The 14453-nt window shown below is 40.7% G+C and overlaps 1 protein-coding gene across 1 annotated transcript in view; it reads left to right on the forward strand.

Annotated features, from left to right (window-relative positions):
- The window catches only part of TRAIP (TRAF interacting protein), a 63888-nt gene that overhangs the window by 13188 nt on the left and 36247 nt on the right, over nucleotides 1–14453 (forward strand). Inside the window, exons 4-8 of the mRNA XM_076074260.1 lie at nucleotides 3800–3883; nucleotides 6958–6997; nucleotides 8644–8771; nucleotides 10126–10220; nucleotides 10868–10981. Of these exons, the coding sequence (XP_075930375.1) occupies nucleotides 3800–3883; nucleotides 6958–6997; nucleotides 8644–8771; nucleotides 10126–10220; nucleotides 10868–10981 (461 nt within the window). The remainder of the gene's footprint in view (nucleotides 1–3799; nucleotides 3884–6957; nucleotides 6998–8643; nucleotides 8772–10125; nucleotides 10221–10867; nucleotides 10982–14453) is intronic.

Below are 14453 nucleotides of genomic sequence, written 5' to 3' on the forward strand. Positions count from 1 at the left end.
CTCAGTGAGAATGGTCATTTAAATCTGGGAGTTCAAATAATGACTGGGTTATTCATGTAGTGGGGAGCGTACCAGTGACCACTTATGAAAACCGGGTAAAACTTGAGGACTAAAATCTAGTTGTACTATGCCCATCGACACTAACTGCTCAATAAAATGGACACCAATTAAACGCGAAGTCAACAGCAGATGTGCTTTGGAGAGACTCGTCCCTGTTATTGTAATTTGAAGTTTCCACAATCAGCTGTGAGGTACCACGACTTGAGGTGCGCATCACCCAGTGCTCATTTGAGCGGAGGAAGAGTTTGACATGAGCTGAAGTATCGTGAGGTGGATTTACAGCCACGCACATGGCTGTAGGGACTGCCCTGTAAGGAAATAATGTGATGTGTCTCCATGGCAATCGTATCCATTGATTTTTATGCTAAAATTAGCTCATCTCTTAACATGTGGTGATGTATTGAAAATCAATTTGCATGTTAATAAGCTTTCCACTTAACGATCAACTGCTAAGAAGAATAACCTGAATCCTAACAAGCCTAGCCTTTATCCTTACCCGAGTATTAGAAGTAACACACCTAAAATGCACCCTAGCATATACCCCTTTGCTATAATCCTAACACGCCTATAACTAACAAGCTAACTCTAAGCAGGACGCTTATTTAACCTGACATAATAGCAACATAGGATTTCCCGTAGCTATTATTTTGAAACAGTCGTATGCTTTTTTGAGGTCCCCCGAAACATCCACGGCTCATTCTAAGTGCTTCTTCATTAACGACGTGAAGGTTAACAATGTTCAGTACAACCCTACCTGCCTCCGAAACCACGCGGGCTTTCGTTTGCTTGTTTGTTCCATCGTTAAACACCTTGCCTGAAAGGCTTCATTACATTACCTCTCTCACCTCTTTTAGGCCTCTTCCTAGCCGAATAAACCGATACCTTATCCTCACCATAACATATCTAGCGTTTGCTAGTCACCCAGTAATATGCTGAACTCTTAACTGTTAAGTTAATCTGCAACGAAGGCTTTTCTGGTTTACTAACTGCTTGACGTACCTTGTATATTTCCACATGTTAAGCTATCATTTGTGGCCAGGTCGCCTCTGAAAAATGAGTTAATAGCTCAGTTCAGTTTTATTTGTACGTATTTACATTTTTTAAGTGATTTGTTAACCTTTCCTATACTTTGCACTCCTATCGTGTTTTTGTATTGTCGTAACGATCTGACCCGTCCCCGACTGGACACCTGTCAAAAAGTACTTCGTAGCCCATCGGATTCCTCCAGTATAAATACATACATATTCTGATTCTGAACTGGAACGTTCACCTTTTAGTTTATTATGAATGAATGCCATAACAAATACCATCATGCACATTCCCAAAATAATGCTTTATCTGCCAATCCAACCAGCTTTGATGCATAAACTGCAACTGGCAGGTGAACATTTGACCCCAGTCTCATGCAGATGTCTTAAAATGCCACCTTATAATATACTGACCACTCACTGACATTTGCTGACTGCATCATGGGAGTGTCTGATTTATAGCAGTACATTTAGTGTTATTTTGGAGCATAAATCAATAAGTGGATGGTGGAGAATGTCAATCTAATCGTGGTCTGGATTTCAAAGTGTGTAACAGCTGTTCTCTCCAGGGTGTGCTGTGTTATCTTTTCTCATTTTTTCCATGTGCTCTTGTTTTATACATGTCATTTGTACTTTTTTTAAATTTCAGGGTACGTAGTCTGCTCTCATCTCGGCGTTTTGTGTTCTATTTTACAGGCGTGCTGTGTCCTTTCTTAGGAGTGTGGCTCTATGGTTTTGCCTTTTGTGTGTTAAAGGGGCCACTCTCCAAAAGGTCTGATTGGTTTATATTTTTATGTTTTGTGGCAATACAAGTTTCGAAGGTGGCCAGTCTATGATTTGTTCTCGTCAGTGCGGTTCGTTATTTTTATTATTTGTCTCGGGTATTGACACCTCCATGTTACTTAAATTGTGAATGAATGCTGTTTGCAAAACGTTCTTTAAAAAGTAATATTTTAAAATGCTTTTTTTTAAAACACGCTTTAATGAAATGTACCGTACGAGTAACGGCAGAACTCCACGACTCCAGGAAGTGGCCCCGAAGGGACCGTGGTGATTTACAGCCAACGTGAGTTGAGCGTGGACAATTAGACCCAAGCCGAAACATAAGATATAAAAAAGATTGCTTAAATATATATACTTTTTTATTATAGAATATAGTATTGTCATCAGTATGACATAAGTATGCCAAGTTTGCAGTCGATACGACATTGGGAAGTGGGTTAAAATTAAGTTACAAGATTTGAGGATATGACAACTGACAGAGTTGAGGATACAACAGACGGAGTGAGTTAAATAAAAGCGTGTCAAAAACAGGGGGCTTCCAGTGGTTTTATGGTGGGTGTGTGTGTGCGTGTGTGGCCTGCGCGTGTGTATGTGGCAAAATGTTATTCCCTAGTTTCCTATCACATTACAGCAATACTTGAAACAAAGGAATTGACCTTACGTCTTCATCAGGATTCTGAATAATAGTCTTGAGTACACAGTAGGGCATTCTTGCACTCATTGAGCACTTGCTGGATAAATATTTGAAATCTGTCTTAATCGTCAGCCGCTGTTTATCCGCTGCTGGATGAAAATACCCCGAAGGCAGCGCCACAGTTCTCCGAGGCAACAATCCATCTGCCTCGTCCACCTGACCTGATCTGATCATCGTGGGAGCGTGAGAGCAACAGAGTGGAGGTTTAGGAGTGGTAATTCACTAATGAAGCCCTCGGGGGGGGGGGGGGGGGCAAGAGATGGAACCGTAATATATAATAGATATCTTATAATAATGTCAGATATCGGGATAAATGTGTATATTCAGAGACTCAAAATCATGTTTCGGATAGAGACGGAAGGTACGTGAAAAATATGCAAAGAGAGTTTTTAAATAGCCGTGACAATGCAATTGTGATATTAACGAGGAACCCTTACAAATTTGTCACCTTGGTTGAAGATTCTGCCCATGTTTTGCGTGAAGTATTTCACAGAGCCGATATGTGTAACTCAGAGGTGTGAAGAGCGGTTAATTGTTGCAATCTTTGTTCTCCCCTTTGAATGTCAGCACGACGCTGGCTCTGTGTGCTAAACATAGGCATCTTTGTGTCTGTGTTGTCCTGACCTCATGCCGGTTCTTGCGTGAGAGGTGCATTCTCAGCATTGTGCACAGGAGGCACTCTGGGAATCAATAAAGTTGAAGGAATGCAACAATGGCATGTTTTGCCCCTTGTCAGGAAATGAATGTATCATCAATATTTCACTGGCCACAATTACACGTTTTTCACGTGGTTTTTCGTGCAGAAAAAAGTATTTTGCCAGTCTGGTATTTTGTTCCCGCTGTTGTGAGCAAAAGTTACAATGTGTCGGACATTGATCATTATTTTTACATGACTGGCTAATTTTGTCCTGTGGTGCTGTGGTTATAATCTCCACCTTATACCTCATATCCTGATTGGGGATCGACTCGAGTCATCGCCCCAACGTATGGCCTTAAAATGAGCATTACCACCTTGTGGTGAGTCAGTAGTGGTTGCCCGATGGAGGGAGCGGGCCCCCCCTCCCAACAATGAGTTTTACATTTCCACCACTGGTTTGGGATTGCCAGAAAGGATGAGTACCATCAACACATTCTTATTGGAGCATGACAACTATTTTGACTTGAGTTTTTCGTGCGAATGCCCCGCGTTTATACGTTGCGCTGTGAGATGTCTACCGTCGTTCTGTGTTCACAGGTGAATGCCCACAACATAATCAGCAAGCTTTTCTTTGATGTGGCTGAGGAAAGTAGCTTACCGTTGGACCCAGAAACACTGCAGGTAAAGTCCTTCAACTGGCTAATCATTTCAAGGCTTGTGTGACTTGAAGGTGTGGATTTGTCTTAATTAGTGAGACTGAACCTACTTTCGCCCTGTCATTAACAATCGCTTAAACAGCCAAGTAAAATTGTGGTTAGAATGATCGATTTATATTCGGAAGCAATGGTGTGGGTTAACATTCTAGTCAGTTTTTTGTTACTCTATTCATAAAAAAATTAGTATCTTATTGTCCTTACGGCGTTTAAGCCTGACCGAGACACCTTCAAAATTGAAATGCATGGATGTAATATTTTTGGTCATGCACCACATTTGCAGTAATAATACATGGTAAAGGGCTTACAGGAAATGTCTTCAGAAAGACACATTGGGCCATATATCTATTTGAATGCATATTGCATCGTTATTTCTCTTTGTTTTTTTTTACAAATATTCGTTTTGCGAGTGTAAATGGTGAGTGCAAGTATTGGTATTCAAGAACTGCATGTGAAAAACTGCATGTTAAATTAATTCCTTTTCGGAGAAATGCATTTGCATACATATATACCGGATATGCAATTTAAACAAAATAAGCTATTTAAATTTTATACATCTTACAAACATTGAAATAGCTTGTTACCGTTTTTTTTGTAGCCTCTCTGTTTGCATTTATAGTGGCACTATATACATGTTGGTGAGATCCAATTAAAAATGGAACAAAAGCTTCTTCATTTATCTTCTTGTGTTCGCATTCGAGGATTTACACTTTGCAGATTAATTTTAACTCCGCTACAGCTGGGCCATGTTGTTTTAATCTTTAGTCTGGTGGGTGCTTGATAGGAATGTACAATACAGTGCTCCTCAAATCCACATTCCAGTTTATGGATAACCAAATAGATATGTTCATACTTATATTAAATTAATGGAAATGTATGCATAACGTCAAAATAATCCAATAGTCTTCATATTCAAATGAGCCTTGGGCTCTGCTCATCCCTGTTGATGGCTCTGAGCCAGTGGTGTGAATTTCACTTTCCTTTGGCAGGGCCCATCTTTCCACAGGATAAACGTCATTCCAGCTGTGGATAAATCAAATATAATATATTTCTATATTATATATTTACTTTTAACACAGTTGATGAGCAGAGGTTCAGCGGAACCGTAACACCAAGTGGCCAGCAACCCACGGCACTGCCTTAAGTTACAGTAGATAAGATTTAACACGTTTCTTCAAAAGAACGAGGTTTTTAATTGGAGTTTATTGGGGTAAACAACTATGGGGAAGAATTTCAGATTTGTCCTAATTACAAAGGAATAAAGCCATTAAAGGGAGGTGTTGTGCCCTGCAATGTGGTGGCTGAACGCAGCGTGGAAGAATCAGAATCTTTATTTATCCTGGAGAAATCTGATGAGCGATTCAGCTGTTAGATGTCCAGTATCTCGCAATCAGATGAAACAGCCAGTCTTGTAGACCCGAGTTCTCTTAACTTGGGTGGAGCCATCGATGAGTAAAGTTTACAGGAACGGTAACCATTGTAGGAGCACTAAAAGAGTGATGAGGCAACTGGCCGCCGGTAAGCGAGTGACTGGAATGAGCGACTGCCTACCATTAGAGGACGTGCCAAATACAGCGAGAGCAGGGAAATACTGCATCCGGTACTCGGCCAACAATCTCAAGCAGGGCCAAAAATAGCGCAGAGGCCCTTGAGAAAACCTCTCGTGTGAAGCACTGGTACTTGGCCACTCGGTGTGTTCAGACACCGCTACTGAGGACACACCGGTGTATCGACCAGAATTGGCGATGGAACATATCATACAGGGATGTGTTTCAGTGGGGAATTCACTTTGCTGGCCAAGCCCCTACTTACAGAGCTTCATTTTTAGCCTGAACACCAGGCAATGCTCCAGGCAGTCTATCTCACCCACAATTGTATTATTATGCTGATCCTATGTCCCCGTTAGGAATCATTTTCAGTTGTAAAGGATGGATTCCACAATTTGAAATCGTCAGAACTTCCCAGCCATCGTGAAAATTGTATGAATATGAGCATGTCTTTTAAGAGGTATTTTAATTTCAGAAAGTATGTTCAACCCAAATAATCTTGCTTGGTTCAATGCCATTCGGGCTTACATAATGTCAAAATAACATACAGATTGTCACTGTATTTGCTTGACGGGTTCTTTTATATTTTAAATGAATGTTTTCCATAACTTTCTTGTCTGCTGGGCAGCATGCATTGCTTCCTGCCCACCAAGAGACGTGACACCGAATAGCACGCATACATTTTTAAATAGCATATGCTTTACATAACCGTTAATACCCCCAATGCCATACGCACATTTATCCTAATGATGCATTAACTCGTTGCCCTATACAGCTGAGGTATGCCACTGGGAATAATTTATGTTTGACAAAAATACAGAAGGAAAAATCGACTCGTATGATGTCGCTCTTGACCTTCTTGCTTCTGGGCTGATAATCCCTCAAGCTTTAATCACATCGGGGGGCCCGCTGTCGTCATCTTGCTTGGCTCGGATTGTGAACGTTTGTGAGTTTTAATTCCCTCTGTGGGAAGTTAAGTTTGGCTTTTGCCCTGTCTTCAAGTAATGCGAACTTTCCACCACACTGGCTCAAGGCTGCCAACATAGCTGAGCGGTTGTCCCCATGCTCTTTTTTTTGAGCCGGGAGAAACTTTGACGTCTTTCACATTTAAGTCGATTCAGTTTGTATCTGATCAGTAATGAAGCGAGCACCAAATTAACATTATTGAGGTCGGCTCATACATGTTTTAAGCCCTAATTTTAATGGTAAGAAAAAACATTTCTTAAAGATTACTTAACCAGCTTCACCATGTTGATATTTGGAAAATAAATGCATCAATTTATAGGAGCATTGGTGACGCACACACATGCATACATATTTGATATTGTGACTGCTTTTTAGGGAATTAGTAACGATTTATTGCTTTTGAATGAAAATATGGAGTCATTATTTGTTCATGTATGCTCTTTTAAACATATATAGAACAGTGTATGCCATTGCTCTCTTTTGATCTTTCCTTTGACCCATTTTAATCGATATACTTGTTTCGTTTTAGAATGAATTGGACAAGGTTAAAGCACAACTTTTGGTGAAAGGTGAGTCGGAGCATTTAATAAACATGCAGGCACTGCATTATAGTTTTAGGCACATACGTATGATGTCACCCAATGCATATGAGAAAGCAAGCTTCAAATTACTTGAATCACACCCTCCTCACCAATGTGTGCTACTCTTTTGTGCAATAGTCAGCAGCTGAGAATGTCATTGTAATCTTTTGATATTTGTATATAGGTCTAGCTCAGAAACCACCTCCTACCTCTCTGCATCTATGCCACAACCATGGCTATGCATTGACCTCAATGCGTTATGAAACTCCGTTGAGCAACTGATGCATTTTGAACGATTGACTTCACAGTGCTTCGGCGTAACGATGCAAATGAATACACCCTGGAGGCATGACCTTGAATTGAACAAACTTGAGTTTTAAGTGGCGCAATTATGTTTTTGTTTTTACTTTAATCATTGTTTCATGTTCAATACCTTTTGAAATAGAATGTTAAATTGTAATACAATGCCATCAAATTCGTTTCGCTGAAAGCCTTGGCAAGTAATCAACAATGGATGTGGCTGGTGATTGAAATTGAACTTCTGATCTTCCGAATGAGATTTGAATGCTCTGCCAAAGTGCTCCCCGATAGGATATACACATATATACGCATACACATACGCAAATAAAAGACTAGAATATAATATAACTCAACTTTAGTCAATGAGAATTGTCATATTTTACTTGACATTGTGTCAAGTTGACAATGATATTGACTTTTAAAAACATATTTCAAGCAAATCCAATTTTATATTTTACGTCACATGTTATTAACCCAATTTCACATTCTTTACATGGTGAGATTTTATGATTTTAAAATTAATATTGTAAGGAAATTGCCTCCAGCAACGTGGGTGCCAGGAATCAATGCATTATTAAATGCTGTTGGATTCATTTCTAAAAACGCATGAAATATTCATCCACGTTCAGGGACTGCATGAAAGGCATTTTGAAAATCTAGTACATTAAGCCACATTACGGAAGGTGGGATGGACCATTAATTTCCAACATCTTCTCCCATGCAAAGACATGCCACAAGGACATTGGCCCAGTGATGCTATTACAAAAATGGGACATTCTCAGACTGAGAAGTGTCTATGAACCCTTATTTTTAGCGTCTGTTAAATCGGTGTCCTCATGATCAAACAAGATTTGATTGTTTGTATTTTTCTTTACTGATTCTGTGCAAGGGCTGGACATTCCACATGCCCATGGCAAGTACAATTCCTTACCCTGACCCACCATTGATTTTCCACCAGTTTGTGAGCGCCAGTCAAGAGAATATTTGTTCTCATTATTTGGAAGGATTGACCTACCAACAGGACAATATAGTTCTCACATTCTCTATATTAGCTGTGAATAATCAATGGAAACTTGCGAAAGCTATATCTAATAGTTGTACTCGATTAAATGTTAGTCTTGGCAGTGGCGTACAAGCACAACACTGCCAACTGACAGTAAAGTATAGTGGGCTAACCACGCTACATTTGAATTTCTCTGCCTGAATCGGGTGGTGGAGGGTTTTAAGAACACACACTCGGCCAGATAATTCCATGAGCCAACCCACAAATCGATGAACGACAACAAGGGGGAATTTGTTCACCAAAAGCACCGTTGACTTCCGCGTCCTCTCAGAGAAGGAATTGACGGAGGACAAGAAAGCGATGGTGGCCCTGCGGGACTCCCTGGGGAAGAAGGCCGCGCAGGTGGAGGTGGCGCACAAGCAGCTGCAGGAGAGCGAAGACACCTGCGTAGCCCTCCAGGTACAACATTCCGTCGCCAGTCGCCAACTTGCTGTCCGCCACTTTGGGCTATCCGCGAATCGCTTCCGGAACTCTTCACGACTGCTGCGTCGAGGAGGAGAGAGAAAGTCACGAGAGAGAGAATGGTGATGCGAGAAAGTGATAAGATGAAGTGATAATGCACAGCATCATCATGAATTAAGCTAAGTTAATTTATAAGCTATTATTACATTTAGTTATATATGTTTTTATTTACTTTGTTTATTCTAACCAATTTTTATTGTTGTATAATATTTTTCATGTATTTAATAGCTTATTTATGTATTTATTTTAATCGGTTCAATATTTTCCGTGACATTGCTATTCACGAGCATCTCCGGAATGTGTCCCTGTATTGCAGTGGAAACCTGACAACAACGCATTGGCCCATTAATGGGAGCCTGGTGTAGGTGATCCCATAGAAATTGTGTTTCATGCTGTGCATATTTAAATATAAATATGATACACTTTGTTTGAACATGTTAGACTTTTACACACTGCTTATATTTATTAGGCCTCATTATTGTGTTTGCATAAATGCGGTATCTCCCAGCTGTTTGGAAACATGCACATTTTTCCAGTTTTTTAATTCCGCCAAGAAATGTGGAAATTTCCTCGAAGCCTACAAATAAATCAAACACATTTCCTCACGAGCATCTCCGGAATGTGTCCCTGTATTGCAGTGGAAACCTGACAACAACGCATTGGCCCATTAATGGGAGCCTGGTGTAGGTGATCCCATAGAAATTGTGTTTCATGCTGTGCATATTTAAATATAAATATGATACACTTTGTTTGAACATGTTAGACTTTTACACACTGCTTATATTTATTAGGCCTCATTATTGTGTTTGCATAAATGCGGTATCTCCCAGCTGTTTGGAAACATGCACATTTTTCCAGTTTTTTAATTCCGCCAAGAAATGTGGAAATTTCCTCGAAGCCTACAAATAAATCAAACACATTTCCTCGCAGCAATTTTTCATATTGCGATTCCAGCTTTGACAATGGTACATAATTGTCTGTCAAGTATGTCACATATCTATATTCCAGTAGATAATGCACTTTGGTAAATACTTTTGAAATGACCAGGCAGCTGCTGGAATAGAGCCGATGTGTCTGCACAAGCCGGCAAGTAACATGCCCACTAATATGCCGTTAAGTCGATAATTCACGTGGCTTCAGTGGGACAGTCAACCCTGCCTTGAGGGTTGCTTTCATAACGTGACTTTACCGAAATAACTAAGAATATGAATTACTGCAGTCACGAAAGCTTTAAATCAAAATTTGTGTTATTCATTATTGGTCATTGCGAACATTGATGTGCATTCTGCAGAAACAAATGAAGATTTTTGAGAAGCAGAATGCAGATGCCAAGGCAGCCAAGGCTGAGCTTCATCGCCTTCGAACCAAGATGCAGAGTATGGAGAGGTATTGTACAATCGTGTCTTTTTTGTTGTAGAGCCACCCATTCATTCTTGTCAGTCTACGCTCATTAAGAGGTGGCCGGGTGGCTCAGTGGTCAGAACATGGAGCTGGCACCGTTGAGATCCTCGGTTAGAATTTAGGCCTGTGATTAAACCACCTCCCTCAAGTGTAGTTAGTTGGTTGTCAAGAGCCCGGGTCACCTGTGACTGCACAATAATACCATCGCATGACATTTGTCCTTGCACTTTGGCCAATTCTAACGCTGAGAATGAAAATTACTGGTTGGATTCTAATGCATAAATATGACTCTCAGTGGCGGAGCAGGCGGGAAAGTGTTGCCCCCTTTTGTGGAAAAGAGATCACTTAAAGATATCTCATTGGCAGCTTTGTGATGTATGCTTCTGTGGGCTGTTCTGTAATGTGAAGGGATGCACTGTTATAAGAGATCTATACGTGGACTTGATCACTTGATATGACACAATATCACGAGTGTAATACATTTGTGGGAAAAGGTTTAAAAGATAAAAGCAAGTCTACATTCGCTGTGTGTGTGATGATGATTTGTTGGCACGTGTGTCATTGCTGTGAATTAATGTTAGTGGGAGTTTCAGTCGATGGCTTACGCGTGCATTTTGTGGGTGTTGCTTTAGGCTCGAGAGCTTTCTTAGTGCACAAGGAGAGGAGGTGCAGGCCCTGGTTCGAGATGTTGGCAAGGGTGCATTTGCTGTGGAACATCTCTCCATCTACTGCATTTCTATGAAAAGGTACCTGATGTCATCCTCACCATCACCTTTGTTACTGTTATGATAATTAACAACGACTGGACACACTGCGGCTTGGAACCTATGCCACTAAGATGGCAGTTTGGGGAGGGTTCAGTAGCTCGGCTCTACGGTGCGAAAGAAGTTCAACATCTATACAGCTCACATCAACCTTGATAATGGCCTCAAATCAGGCCATGAAATCAGGCCATTATCAAAGCATATTTAGAAAGTAAAAAATATTATCTTCTTGGTTCTTTCGGTAAAGTCACGTAGAATGGAAATAAAATAATAAAAATAAAACATAATAAGATAAATTTCGATTTAAAGCTTTCGTGACTGCAATGATTCATCTTCTTTGGTTCTTTCGGTAAAGTCACGTAGAATGATAATAAAATAATACATTGATAAAATAAAATAACACAATAATATTCTCACGACGTTTCGGCCACAACACAAGCGGCCTTCATCAGGTGAAGGGGGGCGAGACTGTCTGGTAGGACAGCGCTGGAGTGAAAGAGCCACGTTCAGATACGGCCTTTAAGCTGTGTGAGAGGAACAAAGCGCCTTGACAAAGGAATTAGCATATAATTTAGCATTGAAATGGCTGAATGATTAGCTTGTGACTGGTCACAGAAATAGCTATGTTAAAAGTTAAAGCATACACACCCGCAGAGGCACCCATTGTTAAAGGGATTAGCATAGAATTTAGCATTGAGAAAGCTGAGTGATTAGCTTGTACCTGCTGCAGAAATAGAGCTTGTACCTGCTGCAGAAATAGCTACGTTAAAGTCAGAGCATACACATTCACCGAGGTCCTTAGTACAAATCAAACAGGAGAATTTAGCATTGAAATAACTAGGCGAATCCAGCATTGAAACAACTGAGTGATTAGCTAGTGACTGGTCACAGAAATGACTACACATCTGAGCTATTCACAGTACTATATAGTGAACCAATAAAAACTAAAATATAAATTACCTTCATGTTATCAATAAACTCTATATTCTCCAATCAGCTAAGCTACCAACAATAAGTCGTTATATATCACAATGCTATATGGCGAAAAAATGTGTGGATTCTTACCCTCAAATTTCAGCACCACGGATAGCTACGGGCCCCGTTCAGACGGACGAGTTCGTCCATGGTCGGAACAGAGGAGGGGGAGAGAGACAGCTGCGAGGCCCTAGTATGCTCCATATTGTAAAACTATACCATTAACCGTGGTGTGAGAGGTATTAAGAGGCAATGCTGGCGAAAGAGCTGCGGTCTGAAGGTCATCGTAAAAATACAATTAATTAAGAACAGAAATGATTTAAAACATCTTTCCAGTGGTTACTAAGCCTGAATCCATCTTCTCGGTTGAAATTGTCTCTGTGCTTGTATATGTGAATGGCCTCATGAACGAATCTCTCATGGTAGCCGGTTGGTTTCAATTCCATACACCCAGCCATCAGATTTACCATGGAGGTCGAAAAAGATGGCAAACTACCCTTTTTGGATGTCTTAATTAAAAGAAGACATGATGGTTCAATGAGCCACTCTGTCTACAGGAAAGCTACCCATACAGATGCTTACTTGAAACCGGATTCCCACCACCATCCATCCCAGAAGAACTCCCTCATCAAGACTCTATACCATAGAGCCCAATGCATTTCCGACCAGGAACACATTACCAGTGAACTCAAGCACGTACACCAGGCTCTCAGGGCTAATGGCTACTCCGACTACACAATCCGCAAAGCCATCACTCCAGTCATGAAGAAGGATCCTCTTGTGGAGCCACTCAAAACCATCACCTTACCCTACATTGCAGGGGTCACTAAAAAGATCTCCAAAATCCTGAACAAACACAAGATCCAGGTCCGATTCAACACAGTACATAAAATCCGTGATTTAGTTCCATCTGTAAAAGATGCTGTTCCAGACATACAGTACCCGGGCGTTTACAAACTAAAGTGCCTCTGTGGTAGTAGCTACATTGGAGAAACCAAAAGACATATCTCGGACCGCATCCGCGAACACAAAGCAGACTTGAAACACGGTAGGACGAACTCCTCTGCCGTGGCAGATCACTGTTATAATTCAGTGGGCTCACATGACATTGACTTCTCCAAGACGGAGGTTCTTTGCAAACCAACCGGCTACCATGAGAGATTCGTTCATGAGGCCATTCACATATACAAGCACAGAGACAATTTCAACCGAGAAGATGGATTCAGGCTTAGTAACCACTGGAAAGATGTTTTAAATCATTTCTGTTCTTAATTAATTGTATTTTTACGATGACCTTCAGACCGCAGCTCTTTCGCCAGCATTGCCTCTTAATACCTCTCACACCACGGTTAATGGTATAGTTTTACAATATGGAGCATACTAGGGCCTCGCAGCTGTCTCTCTCCCCCTCCTCTGTTCCGACCATGGACGAACTCGTCCGTCTGAACGGGGCCCGTAGCTATCCGTGGTGCTGAAATTTGAGGGTAAGAATCCACACATTTTTTCGCCATATAGCATTGTGATATATAACGACTTATTGTTGGTAGCTTAGCTGATTGGAGAATATAGAGTTTATTGATAACATGAAGGTAATTTATATTTTAGTTTTTATTGGTTCACTATATAGTACTGTGAATAGCTCAGATGTGTAGTCATTTCTGTGACCAGTCACTAGCTAATCACTCAGTTGTTTCAATGCTGGATTCGCCTAGTTATTTCAATGCTAAATTCTCCTGTTTGATTTGTACTAAGGACCTCGGTGAATGTGTATGCTCTGACTTTAACGTAGCTATTTCTGCAGCAGGTACAAGCTCTATTTCTGCAGCAGGTACAAGCTAATCACTCAGCTTTCTCAATGCTAAATTCTATGCTAATTCCATTGTCAAGATGTGTATGCCTTAACTTAGCTATTTCAATGCTAAATTCTATGCTAATCCCTTTAACAATGGGTGCCTCTGCGGGTGTGTATGCTTTAACTTTTAACATAGCTATTTCTGTGACCAGTCACAAGCTAATCATTCAGCCATTTCAATGCTAAATTATATGCTAATTCCTTTGTCAAGGCGCTTTGTTCCTCTCACACAGCTTAAAGGCCGTATCTGAACGTGGCTCTTTCACTCCAGCACTGTCCTACCAGACAGTCTCGCCCCCCTTCACCTGATGAAGGCCGCTTGTGTTGTGGCCGAAACGTCGTGAGAATATTATTGTGTTATTTTATTTTATCAATGTATTATTTTATTATCATTCTACGTGACTTTACCGAAAGAACCAAAGAAGATAATAAGATAAAATTCTCACGACGTTTCGGTCACAACACAAGTAGCCTTCTTCAGGTGAAGAAACAGGACTGTCCAGAAGACAGCGCTTGAGTGATCACTGCCAAGCATGGACAGCGTCTTTTAAGCTGTGTGGGAGGAATTAACATATGAATTAGCATGTTAATATGAGGGACAAGCTTCAGAACGGAGGGGGGGGGGCG

Source organism: Petromyzon marinus, chromosome 46 (genome assembly GCF_048934315.1).
Source record: "Petromyzon marinus isolate PM22_M1 ecotype Great Lakes invasive population chromosome 46, UKy_Petmar_22M1.pri1.0, whole genome shotgun sequence".
NCBI lineage: Eukaryota > Metazoa > Chordata > Hyperoartia > Petromyzontiformes > Petromyzontidae > Petromyzon > Petromyzon marinus.